Here is a 13,453-nt window from a genome sequence, read left to right on the forward strand (position 1 = left end):
AATTCTAAGAGCCCAGTGCTGCATGGGACAAGTATTCCTCCTCAGTCTGACAGCAGATGCACAAATGTGGCTGCTGCGGACATGCAGACAAGGGAAGGTCTTGGGGTCCAGATCTGCTGAAGATGCCTGAGTACAGAAGGGGCCCGGACACTAAATCACTCTCACTGTGAAAGTCCTGAATTGCAGATGACATTGGAAAAGCTACACCTGGTTTTCTGCCCTTGGTTTTTAAAGATCACTCCCCAACCTCCTACCTCCAAGGCTCCCTAAAAGAAGTAATTTTTTTTTTAAAAAAAGATGTACAATAGGAGGCTCTCCATCATTGTTACAGGGCAGACTCATTTATTTAGGCAAACAGAACATCCAATAACTGCACCTTCTCTGTTAATGTATAGGAGGCAGGGTGTGGTGTGCAATTTTGAAATGTCACCCTAAGGGAGATTTAGCTGACAATGAAAAGGTCTGCAGAAAGTAACTGCCAGCTACTTCCTGCCATAACAACAGCCCAGCTCCAGAAGCCAGCAGTAAATCATTCCCGTAACCCTAAGAGACTGTTCTTACCCGCAGACCTGTATCTTCGGATCTGAGCCAGGGAGCGGCTGCAATAAAAAGTGAGGCACATGGATTTCCAGGTCAACTGAGAGGGCTCCCAGCAGGACATCCTGGGGACCAAACAGCAGCTGGTGCCCGCGGTGGCTTGAGCCACATGTGGGAGGGCACCTATGCCCTTCTTGGAAAAACTGACCTGCCACCTCAGTTGAGGAGACTTAGACCATGTCACCACCAAACTCCCACACCACAGATGAGCAGCTGGGATTCACCCCTGACCTGAGGTGGGGCATCTGCAGGCTGGCAGAGACTCATGACTTTTGTGTCCAGGTGTGAGCAGTTAGCTAAGCCTCAGTGTCTGTGTGGTCAGGCTGGACCATGAGATGCAGTCCAACCTGGAGGTGGGCCTTGGAGCTGAGCCGTCGTATAGAGCACCCACACTACCAGCCCAAGCCCCAGAGACACCAAATGTTGGACAGCAGAAACAATGCGTGAGGAGAAGAGGGAAGGCCTGCTACTGAGGGGAGCTGACAGAAGCAGAGAGGGACGCTCCACCCCGAGGGCCCAGCTCCCTATTCCAGTCCCCACACGCTTCCTCTGTCTTTTCTCCCCTGTTCCTGGGTGTCTGTGAGATTGCTTGTAGAGCCCCACAACTAAACCCCTAATTTATGTGAGCTAATTTGGGAGGGATTCTATCCTTTCCAACTAGACAGAACCTAACCAAAGCCTGGTTATGTAAGAAATTTTTCCTTTACCACTTCAGAGCAGAAAGCCCAGTAACGGCTCTCTGAACACCCTACATATCTGCCTCCCCTTGCTCCCTTACCAAGAAAACGGAAGACCATGTCCTGCTACATGGTCATGTCCTCAAAGCCCAATCATCAACAAACATACCCTTTTATGAGGAATCTCATTTTTCCAGATTTATATCTAACTGAATGGTATCCATTCAACATACCACAAATACAGTTTGTGTGAGGGGCTGGATAACTTTAAAGTGAAGTGTCAAAAAACAGCCAAAATTCCATTCTAATGATCAAAAAGCTGAAAACCTGGCTAGTTTATTTTGGTTGTTAAACAAGCCAAACAGTTTCACTTTCTCTTAATACTGTCATTTACTCAGCCACAGGATTAACAAGCACATAAGAAAATAGATTTAATCCTAAAAACACCATACTCATGTCACATGCACATGTAACTTAGCTTGGAGAGAATTTATAACCATATTATCTATTCAGTGGTAAAGACTGTAGCACTCTATATACAATAACAATTGCTTAACTGCCAAGATGTCCCCAAACTAAAGATGAGTTATGAATTTTCTCTCCAATTTCTATTACATTGTACATCTGTTGTGTCCATTTTTGTCTCTAGCCCACGAGGACTGGTCATCAAGGAGCCTGTGGTTGATTCCTGAATCTTCCATGATGTGGGCCCATTAGCCACAAATGTAGAGTTGGACAGTCAGTGGTGACACCCGATGCACTTTGCCTTACAGCCAAGAACTGGCCAGCACGCGTTGGAGCAGCACAGATCTCCATGCGGATACTGACTTCACATTCAGCACCAAGGACAGTGGCAATGGGCTGCCACGGAAGATACAAGACCTCTCTGTGCATGGCCTTTTAGGGTTGAAAAGTTTATCTTGTTTTGTTTCTCCCGAGCTTAATTTGTCTAAAAGAAAAATAAGTTTGGTGCAACTGAGGTTTTTAAAAATCCTGTGTTCTAATTAAGTTCGCCCATCCCCTAAAGCAGGAACTGTGAATACTCTACCTAAGAAGGCTTCCTTAATTTCAGTCTTGTCTGTTCGCCGGATTATTTTCACCACACAAATAACAGCCAGGGGTGTGAGGAAAGAAATTGCCTGGAAGAAATAACAAATAATCCCTTATGAGGATGGCAGTTTGCTTTCAGAGGGCTGATTAATAATTAGTTCCAGCTAGCTTCATTTAGACTCACTGGTTGAATGATCTTACTGAATTCCTGACCTCAAACAAAACAGGAGGATTTATATCTATACTTAGAGACTCCACGGACTTGAGAAATGGGAGGCCCGATTGTGGGTTATAATTGATTTGTAATTACTGGGAGCCACATTTAAAGTGGTGGCTTTTTAAACAGAAAAGAATAGCCTATAATTATGATGACTCATCTTTGTCAGTGAGCCCCTCATGTCCTCCCCTGCAGAAGGTTGAAGAACTCTTGGCCTCTCTTCCCCAGATCGCTGGCAACAGGGGACACATAGGAGTTGCTTGGGGCCAATCAGACTCATCCTTTTTTGGTGTTCTTTTGTTGAATATTCATCTCTCTGCAGAGCAGAGGTTAGTCTTTTTGCATGAAGTCTCTCCACTTCCCCTCCTCCACCTCCTTTCCTCCCCTGGCCCAAAGCACACAGAAATGCATTAAGTATTCCATGAATCAAGCTGGTGGATTCAGAGGCAAGCGATACTCATTAGAGAACCCTCCATGGGCAGGAACTATGTTTGGGTAGCATCAGCTACTGGCGACTCTTAAATCCTCACAATGACTCTGTGACTGTGCCAGGCTTGGGAACGAAATGATGTGCCCGAGGTCACACAGCTGGTGAGCAGCAGGGTCAGGCTTTGGAGACCTTTGCCGCCTCCCATACCTGGTCTTTACTCAGCATTCTGTAACTACTTATAATTGTTTTCAGCATTCCAGCAACCAAAGAAAAGGTATTTATGCTACTTCCTTATGATTATAACGTCTCAGGATAACAAAATCAGAAGTGACTAAATATCTCACAAATCCACAGCTGGCCCTGCAGACAGTTCCAGGAGGGATGGGGGTCTGCTAACAATTGACCAATAATTGTGTTCCCGCTTTTGGAAATCATACCTGTGCTGAGTGCGATGTCATTTTTTGGAAGGGGGCTTTCTAAGACGGCTCAGGCATGGCTAGAAGATACTTTTGTTTCATAAAAGCAGAGTTCATCCAAATGAACCCAGTCTTTCCAAACAATCAGTGATGCTCTACACTCTTGGTACAACCACACTGCCAGAGCTCATGCCATCTGGGGGTCTCCTCTTTGGGAACCGTCTGCACAGACAGTTCATGCAACATGAACAAACCACCTCTCCCTCCTCGCTGGTTTCCTTCTGACCACAAATGGCAGTAGCCAGCTTGATGAGCTTCCTTGTCAGCCACAGCCCTCAATGGCATGGCTGTTTAAACAGCAAAGAAGCAAGTCCTGTTGCCAGGGAGGATGTTCAGAAGAACATGGGACCAGTCTAAGGTCAGCTGTATGAGAGGAGATTCCCAGCCAAAGCAGAGAAACAAAGCATTTCCCAGGAATGACTCAATAAGGCAACACTCACACGGATTAACAGTTCCACTACATTTGTGGAAGTTTCCACAAGTGCCTGGCTGGCTCTCACAGCTGAATGATGGCAGGGCTTATTATAATGCTGAGTGCCTTAAATATACTGACAGGACAGGCCTGGGAATCTACATTTTGTAAGGAGCATCTAAAATGATACTGATGCTGGTGACTGAGCAACACTGAATCAGGGTTTTGACTCCCTCATTCAGTGTTGAGCGATGACGGGAACCCCTGCTCACTCAAGCCCAAAATTACAGTCAAGGTCGAAGAAGTCCTTGGCTCCGTGGTTCCTCTCACTTCAGGCAGGGCAGACTGGGCCACTGCTCCCAAACAGGAGTAAGTCCCTCACTGAGCACTGAACAGCACTGCAATGACCCCAGCAACCATCAGACCTCACGTATGAGAACGCAGGACTGGCAAACATACTACAAGACGATCCCAGGTGACACACACAGGTTAGACAGAAATAAAACCCCAGAAAAAACAAGGCCTGGGAAGACTTTCTGAGACTCCAGAGGCTGCCTACAGGGATGCTGAGCAGGAGTGTACCCACCAAAGGAGACGGGCCCACATGGGAGGCCACAGCTCCAAGCTGCACCTAATGTCACCCATTCTACAACTTTCCAAGCTAGACACGTTGGTCTCTCTCTGTAACCACTACCATCTGCCTCCTGGGCCAAGCTAAGCACCCCACAGGGCCCAGGGCTCCCCAGCTCCTGTGGGCTGCACAGGCGGGGCTGCAGCCCTCCCAGGGCCCCAGCATCCGCCCAGACGGCCACAGCAGGAATGCCTGCCCCTGACCACGTGGCTATCCTTCTCTCCTTTCATCCTGATGGCATTTGGGCTCCCCTCTCATTTCTTCTTCCTGGAAACATACCTGTCAGGTTCTTGGGCAGCACAGTCCTCAAATCAGGACACAAAGAGACATATTTACACTTATCATCTGGTCCCCCCCTTTCTAAAAATATTTTTCAACTAAAAGTTGGAATTAAGAGATGAGATCCCAGAAGACAACACATGAGGAAAACAACTTCCTCCTGGGAAAAGCACCTCCGGACGGAGTGGAGGAGGAACAAAGAAAGGCGAGGCGCCCCACTTCCACTCGGCAAGCCAGGTGCCCTGAGCCCAGTGCCCACCCCTGGCACAGTCCCGTCAGATGCCTCTGGAAGCTGCTCCTCTCCTGCCCGAGCCTGTGGGGGAGACACCGAGGAGGGAGTGCTTGGTTCTTCCACCTCAACCAGAGGCATGGAGGCAGAGGGCAGCAAAGTCTTCCCCAGGGCTGTTCACCCTGCGATGAATGTTTCCACGGCTTAAAAGAAAAGGTGGAAAATCCTGGCAATGAGCCCAGTGGCAAGAGAGTTCACGCTTATAAAATGGACCTGAGAGAGAACAATAAATTCCAGCCCGCCACTGCCACAGGGTGCACAGTAACATGGGGTGCAAAGAGCATACTGAACCTTCACTGTGCTTGAGTTTTCCTCATCAGCTGTGAGAACACACCTGCTGAGTGTACACACATAGGTTAGACAGTATGTTAGATAACATGTTCTGAAAACTTACTATGGACCATTGTCTGTTCCAGGCACTTCATGCAAATTAACTCATTCCATCGTCACAGCAACCCTATGAAGGCTCCTTACTTAAAAGATAGGAAACTAAGGCACAGAGAGCTTCAGCAACCTGCTGAAAGTCACACAGCTAATAAGTGGTAAAGTGGGGATTTGTACCCATACTGTTTTAAATCGAGCCCTGTGCTTTTTTTATCCAGCGTGATACAGTTCTCACCTTAGAAGTAAGGAGCATTAAGCTAATACGGTAAATGCCTTTTCTCTGGAGATGGAAAAGGAGGTAAGGAGGCTCATTTCCAGAGACACGGTTCAGTCATAGAAATGTCAGTGGCAGCTGTCACTTAAACAGTAGGTTTAAGCATCTACTGTGTGTGAAGGGCTTTCCTCACATTTGTCTAATCCTCCAATTATTTTGTTGGGAGAAACATTATTCTCCTTGTTCAGAGAACAAAACTGGAATGCAGACAGATAAGTGAACACACAAAGGCATGCAGCTAGTAGGACAGGGCACCCCCATCCCGAGCTGCCATGCTGCCCCGTGGCATCCTGCATTGATTGCAGTGATCACCTTAGCCCAACAGCCTCATCTTACAGATGGGGACACTGAGGCTGAGATCATGTTTATATTGAAGAACATTTTGTAAACTACTAAGGAATTGTACTACATGGCACCCTCACGTCAGAATAATCTGTATAAATGAGAAGCAGGATCTGGTATGTGGTCTTGCATGGTGCTATTTCACAGGCTGGAAAGCAGAGCTCCATGGAGGGAAATATGTGGAACAGACACAGATTAGAGGACAGCTGTATGGAAGCCCCAGCTCTGACCCTTACAAGCTCTGTGACCTTGGGCATATCAATTCACCTCATGACCTTTGAGTCTCAATTTCCTATCTGTAAAATGGATATAATAATAATATACATAGCAAATACTGTCCCTAGGATTTATGTTCCCTAACAGTTACCAAATGTTTTTTATGTACCACACCCAAAGTGAAGTGTCATAAGTCCACTGCCCCATTTGATATTCTCAGCACCTGGGAAGGGGAGGGAAGTGTTGGGAAAACCCCGCTTTACAGACAAGAAAACTGAGGCAATGAGCTGGAAGGTGATTTTTCCAATTCACATAGCTAGAAAATGGCAAAGCTGGGGATTGACCTGAGGCAGGCTATTTTGGAGCCCACACCAGCTGCCCACCCACAGAGTCCAGCAGACAGCGAGGATCCAGTGAATGCGGTTGTTGGCTATGACGTCATTACTTCCGTGGAAAAACTGCTAACATATGACCCAAGCCAGTAAAGGGGTGCCAGACATGGGAACAAAGCACCTCAAGCTCCAGTGCACCCATGCCCTTAGGTCTGAGCGGTGCAGGGAGGAGGTCTGGGACACAGACAAGGCGGATTCCGGCAGGCACCTTGCCCATGCCCTCCATGACCAGTGTCCCCAACAAGGGCCCACCCTGTGCATATCCGCCAGGGAAACCAACCTTGGAATCAGAGTCAGGCCCAGGCCGCTGCTGCACCCAGAAAGTGGGTCAGCCCCGGGCACTGAGGCAGGGCACTGTGCTGCCGAGGCTTCTGGAAAACGACAAAGCCCAGAGCCGCATGTCTGAAGAGGGAGGGACATGAGGATGCCAAGAACTTTAAACAACCAAAAGGGTGCAGAGCCCAAGCACCCTTCTGGTAGGGTGCTCACTGAATAAGAGCTGGTCAGGGGGTTCTTTCACATCAGACAAAACAATGGGCCTAAAGTGCATTAATTTCTGGCGTTTGACAGAAAGGTGTGTTGGCAATGAGCTTATGAAGGCAGCTCAGGACACGCAGACACCTGGAAAGGCCCTGTTGTGGGTAAACAATTACAGCTAGTCACCAAGAAAAGAGCTGTCTAAGACTTTTCAAGAGAGACTGAAAATTAAACTGTCTATCATGAGCCAGTGTTGTCTCCTTTCCTTCCTCCTTCCCCCAAAACTGACTTTCTGTCCTCCTCAGAAGCATCATGTTCTAGAATAGGAAACCTGTTATCAGTTCAACACAGTATCAGCAATATTCTACGTAAGTAAATTTTCTGGACATATTGTAGCCCAAGCAAGAAGAGACAAGGGCAAAGGAGAGGTCTTGGGTAGATTCTTTTTAGGGCTAGGAAATAAATTGGGGAACACCTATCATTCCTTCAATTCCCTACCTGGGTCTCGCCTGTTTTTCAAAGGCTTTCCCATGATGCTGAGCAATGTGCCTCATGTTCATCCATGTGCCCCCAGTAGACTAAGAACCCCTATCTTATTCAGCTTTGCATCTCCACTACCCAGCACCCTGCTTGGCTCAAGGCAGACACTTTGTAACTGTCAGTTGAACTAAGTAACAGCGAACTAACCGGAAGCTGTCCACAGTCAGTCAGCTCCCATCCCTGCCTCCCTCCACCCCCCTCACCCCACAGACACTCCTGTTCACTGGGCCCAGCTGGCCCTTCCTGTGCCATGTCTGTGCCTTTACACACCAGCAGTCCCACGTGTGACCCGTACTCACCAGCTCTCCGCATCACCCGAGCCCCCAAGGAGGGAACACAGCTGAATGACTCCATGGGGCTCTGCGCTCTGCCAGGGGCGTTCAGATCTCCGTGCAGCCACTGGTGGCCATATAACTTTGAATAAGTTGCTAAATCTTACTACAGTTCCATTTTCTCCACTGAAATTAGGGGATAACAAAAGTGCCAGTCTCAAGGGATTCTGAGAAGAATTATCTGAGGTGCTGCTTTTAAAGAGATGAGCACGGTTCCTGTACTCAAAGAGATGGTGGCACTGCTTGGAACTATGATGATAAAAATGAAGAGGATGGTGGTGGTGGTGGTGGTGGTGATGAAGCCCCCTAAAAGTTTAACTGAGCCACTGGCCCTTTTTAGATTCTAGTTTTCTTTAGTGCGCCATGTCCCCCAGGAGCCTTCAGGGTCCCAGAGAGTGTACCCCAAGTCTGATTTGACTTCCCATCACCTGCAGTTCCTACAGCTTTCCTCACTCACAGCGGGCTCCTGGAAGTCTTTGCTCCACATACAAAGACACAGCTACTAAAGGCAAGAAAGAATGTACTGAACTTCCTACCCAAAAAGTAGATTTGCAAAGATGCTCTGAAGCCCTCATGCTCAGCAAGGAAACTCTTCTGAACAAGGGAGCAGCCTTCCCTACAGGCAGCTGGGAGCCTGGGCACATCCAAGAAATGCGAAGGCAAGACTCAGGACATGCGAAAAGAATTCTCAGCCTGTCTCCCTGGTCAACAGGAACCTGGACTCACCACAAGCTCTTGGAATCAAACAGTCCAACCACACCCAGTTTTCATGTTGACAGCCATGTCACCTCAGTGCACCATGCCAAAGACAGATGACATGCAAGTTAGGGAACATCCCAGGGATGTTATTAGCATTTACTGTGCACCTAATCCCCTAACATTCTGATACTATTTTGTAGTATACAAAAGTTACTTCCAGTATACAAGTTACTTGGTAAACTCTAAAATACACACACACACCCCTCTAGAGGCACTAATGTCTCAATAAAAAAGCACCTGGGTTAATGCCAGATGCCTTTAAAAGAACACTTCGGTTAGAAAGAGACCCCAGGATTTCGTTTATACATTAAGTAATAAAATTTGAGCTCCCTAAGGAAACCAAGCTAAAAAGAAAAACAGTACAATAAATATATTCCATTATATTCTTCCATAAACACCTGAAGGTTTTAAATGATCAAAGCAGACAAATGGCATCATATTAAACTCATAACAAAATCCATGAGAGCAAACTAGTTTATGTGGTGACAAAGTATTTTTCATCCTTGTGTTACAGGTATTATAAATACATCTATCCTTGTGCTATTATGGCATCCCACTAAATCGTGTGACCCAATGAATGAAATTCATCATCTACTATTAACAAAACAAAAGGTTGACCTTATTTCATTAGGAGATTAGAGTGTATGAATCAGGATTTGTGGCTGAATACCCTTCTATTCTCTGAGAACTCGTAGCCCTGAATACCTCCTTCACTCTCCCCTTCCCACCACTGCCAACATGCAGATGTGCTCCATCCTATTTGTGTCTGCAGCCAGAATTATTTGTAGCATTTGTATCCAGACTTCAAACAATTCACATATCTAGGACACAGCACAAACTTCTCACAGTAGCCCATGTGAACATTCACCTCCAAATCATGTTTTACAACACATGAAATGTGAACTCTTTGAAGAATGGGGATAAGTAATAAATAGAGGCTTCCCCCTATTAAAACCATTGAGTAAGCTAGTTAAACACACACTAGCTCCTTTATTTCTAGGATTTATAGAAGATTTAAGTTAGAGAAAAAATGAAAAAAGTCTAATATTAATATGAGCATTAGGTAATGCCCTACTCACAAACACCCTGATGTTTCAATCCCTCTAGTTTATCCCTAGCAGAATCCCCCTACAAAAACCTAGCTTATTTTCTAGCAGGAAAGTAACTATTAAAAAGCAATTAAAGTAATACTCCAATGCTCACGTAGTATTATGGGCATTTGGGGATATTTGCAGACACAAAGATATTTCCAATCATCATTAATTAACATTTCCTCCATAAAATCAGAGGAATTTCTTTCAAAATGCAGAAATATTCCTCACACGTTCTATGACAGTCACTTATGTCCCCAGAGGCATGAGACACAAATGGCTGGTCAATAGGAATAAACTTCAAGCTATAAGGCTGGCCAACCAAAAGTTGCATGTATTGTCCTGAAACAAGAAGTAACTTAAATATTTCCTCTGCTACAGAAAGGCCCGATGGCAAATCTCCAGGAGTCGATTAACATCAGTAAGGAGTCCTGGACACCTGGCTCCTAACCGACAGGGCAGCCTCACAGCTGAGAGCTGGGCTCAGGGCTGGCTGCCTGGAGATGGACCCCGGCTCTGCCCCTCACTAGCTGTGTGGATTTGGACAAGTCCCCTCATCTCTCTAGGATCCATTCTGCAGCTTTAAAATGTGGGCAGTAACGATATCTTCCTCTCTGGGATGTTGGGTGGGACCGAGATAACCCTTTCTTAAACTCTCAGCCACGTGCCTGGCACACAGGGAGTGAAATGTAAAAGGCTGCAATCACCAGGGGGCAGAGTGAAGAGGTAAAAATCATCCCAATATATCCACCAGCTGTTTGGATGTTTTCCCATTTATTTTAGAAGCAGGAAGACATAAGACACCATCCAGGGGTTGAGTCATGCATGGTGGTCAAGTGACCAGCTAAAACCAGAAAAATGGTTGACACAGCTCTCCAAGGTACCTAAGTTTGGCAAAGTGGAGGTTTGTCCTAAAAGGAGATGGGACAGAAAAATCTGTTTCTTGTCTTATTTTACTGTAAATATTTGGAAACCGCTTATCATAGCTCAGGTAATCAGGCACCTTCTTCTCCAAAGTGGCAGGCAACTGCTATTTCTCCCAGAACCAAGGAGCACCCTTCATGACCCAGAACTGAATTTTAATTTGAAGGGCTGCTCACCTGTTCTTTCTTTCAGAGCGCTCACCATCTTCAGCAGGGGGGGAGAGAAGCAGAAATGAAACCCATTCGGTTCATACTTGGGAGAATGGTCAAATCAGCCATGAAATCATGGTACTTACAAACATGAGGCGGGTAGGTACGTTGTCTGACTGCACCAAAGGGTTTTTATAGAGCCAGATCTCCTCTGGCTGGATGACTCTCTGGAATGGGTCCAAAAACTCTGTAAAACTGAAACAAATGAAAAGATGTGTGAGGGCCCTGCATGCACTCTGCTGCCCACACCTCCCGACACCCTCAGGTGCAGAATCCAGCTGCTGGGGAAAGGGGGATGGGTGACAGGCTGTCCCTACTGAGGGAAAAAGCAAGTGAATCACTGACGCATTGTAGAACCTTTTGTGGCCACCTGCTAGCAAGAAGCAATTCTGGCATAAGAGAACAGTTGTGAGGTTGACATACAAAAACCTCAAGAACCCAGGGCTCCCAAGTGATGTGGAAGCCTCAGAGCGGAATGGTGGCCCGACTGGGCCATGGCAAGGCCAGCAGGACAGTCTCTGGGCATGAAAAGGGCTTCAGCTGGAGCCAAGGTAAGGGGGCAGTGGGCACCAGCCAGGCAGGAACTGGCCCGGCTCTTCCCTCGTTACTTGACGGCATCTTGCAACACTGCCACCAGTAGGGGGCAGAGTGAGAAAGAAGAGCTGAGGACAAAGACGGAGACAGAAGGTTGGGACAGGAGAGAAACCCAGAGGGAGGGAGGGAGGAAGGGAAAACGGGAATAAGATGCATTCTGGGACCGCTGCCAAGAAAGCGCCCAGCTCTAAGCACCCACCTCCTGTCTCTTCACCCTCGGAACCCACAACAGCTGGGCAGGTGGAAGGTAATCACCCTGAGAGAGAACGGGAAAGAAGGACAGAGCTGCTGGCATGTGGCTGCTCTGTCAGCTCCCAGCCATCAGGCCACCTCCCAGGAACCTGGCCCCACGCCCGCCTGAGGAACTCGATTCAGAATGGGGGTCCCGTGAGAACCAGCAGACCTAGGCTCCGGAGTCTTGAGGTGTCACTGGGTTATAAATGCGTCGTAAGGTCAGCCTAGGTTCAAGAGAGAACTGACTCCACCTCTTGGCAGGTCCCACTACAGCAAAGCAGGTAAGTTGAGAGATACGGCGGCAGCCACCATCAATACCATCTGCCACCCACAGGCTGACATCACTGTAATAGCCTTAGAGATCCCAGAACCTTGATTCCCATTTCTCCCCCAGAGACCCGGCCACAGGGCCAGGGCACCAGCGCGATGCTGAGCGCCACCCACCCTCATCTCGTTTGCCTCCCGGGTCTTACTACTCTGATGGCAATTCTTTTAAGCCTCGTGTGCCCAGCCTTTTGCACAATTCCTCACGCCGCTACAATCACTCACACACACACACACACACAAGCCTGAACATAAGTAAGCAGAAGGCAAGCAAAGGCAATATTCTAAGATACAGAGAGAAACCACTAAAATGAACTGAAATAGAAAGGAGAGAATCCACTAAAATGAACCGAAAGAGAAGAGAGGCCAAGGGAGATCTGTGCGGGGACAGCGTGAACAGCACACAGAAAACTAAAATAGAAGTGGAGCCACAGCAAAACATAACAGAAAACCATTTCCCTTCTGGGGACCTCGGTTGCCGGTTACTCCTTCTTTGGTCACCTGAACCTTCACCTACAAGCAGTGGGTGCACAGCCAGGGGCACACACAGCACCACAGGGGGCTCCCCAGGCCTCTGAGCAGCCTGGTAACAAATCAGGATGTGACCTCCCCCCTCGGGGGATCTGCAGTGAGGGCCGGGCGCGGTACCTAACCCGCAGTGCGAGAGGAACGCCACTCACATGGCTCACCCACCTGCCCTGCCCCACGCAGTCTGTCTGTCTGCCTGTCTCCCTCTCTCTCTCTGTCCCCTGGCAACTGGTCCTGTTTCCATCACCAACCTGACTTTAAGCTGCCTAGGATACACATCTGCTTATACAGGAAGTTGCTCGGTAAGGGACAGAATGGACCAGCATTTCTGCCTCGTTTATTCATTCAGCAAACATTTACTGAGAGCCTGTGATGTTCCAGATACTGTCCTATAAACCCCGGTGAATGAACCCTAAACATGGTCCCCACTCTTGCAGACATGACAGTTAGGGGGACCCTAAGTACCAACTGATTGGGGAATGAGATGTCAAAGTCTTTAGCTATAGGTATACGCTGAATGGGGTAGACTCGGCCCAAGCCCTGAAGAGGGACCATCTTGACGTCACACTAGCCAGAACAGCAAGTCCCTGAACAAGAAAGAGTGACACCACTGTCCCCGTGCCTCTTTAACTCAAAGTCAAGTCCTCAAAGCCCCTGAATCTCCCCATCATCTAAAAGATTCCCTAGAACATATACCTTGATAACAGGCTTTTTTCAAGACAGGTTCACACTTCAGTCACATACTTGACACAGATTTCTACCTCCTTTACCCACA

At 47.6% G+C, this 13,453-nt stretch overlaps 1 protein-coding gene across 4 annotated transcripts in view; it reads right to left on the bottom strand.

Annotated features, from left to right (window-relative positions):
- Positions 1 to 13,453, bottom strand: part of PLPP4 (phospholipid phosphatase 4) — a 129,064-nt gene that overhangs the window by 69,919 nt on the left and 45,692 nt on the right. The window contains exons 2-4 of one of the 4 annotated variants that reach the window (XM_073240304.1): positions 11,792 to 11,848; positions 11,085 to 11,193; positions 2,323 to 2,413 (exon numbers count right to left, since the gene is read on the bottom strand). In XM_073240304.1, coding sequence (XP_073096405.1) covers positions 2,323 to 2,413; positions 11,085 to 11,090 — 97 coding nt within the window. In that variant the 5' untranslated portion in view covers positions 11,091 to 11,193; positions 11,792 to 11,848. Of the gene's footprint in view, positions 1 to 2,322; positions 2,414 to 11,084; positions 11,194 to 11,791; positions 11,849 to 13,453 lie in introns of those variants that run through there. The other 3 variants (XM_073240303.1, XM_073240305.1, XM_073240306.1) reach the window with 3 other exon arrangements.

The sequence above is a fragment of the Manis javanica genome, chromosome 7 (genome assembly GCF_040802235.1).
Source record: "Manis javanica isolate MJ-LG chromosome 7, MJ_LKY, whole genome shotgun sequence".
NCBI classification, from domain to species: domain Eukaryota; kingdom Metazoa; phylum Chordata; class Mammalia; order Pholidota; family Manidae; genus Manis; species Manis javanica.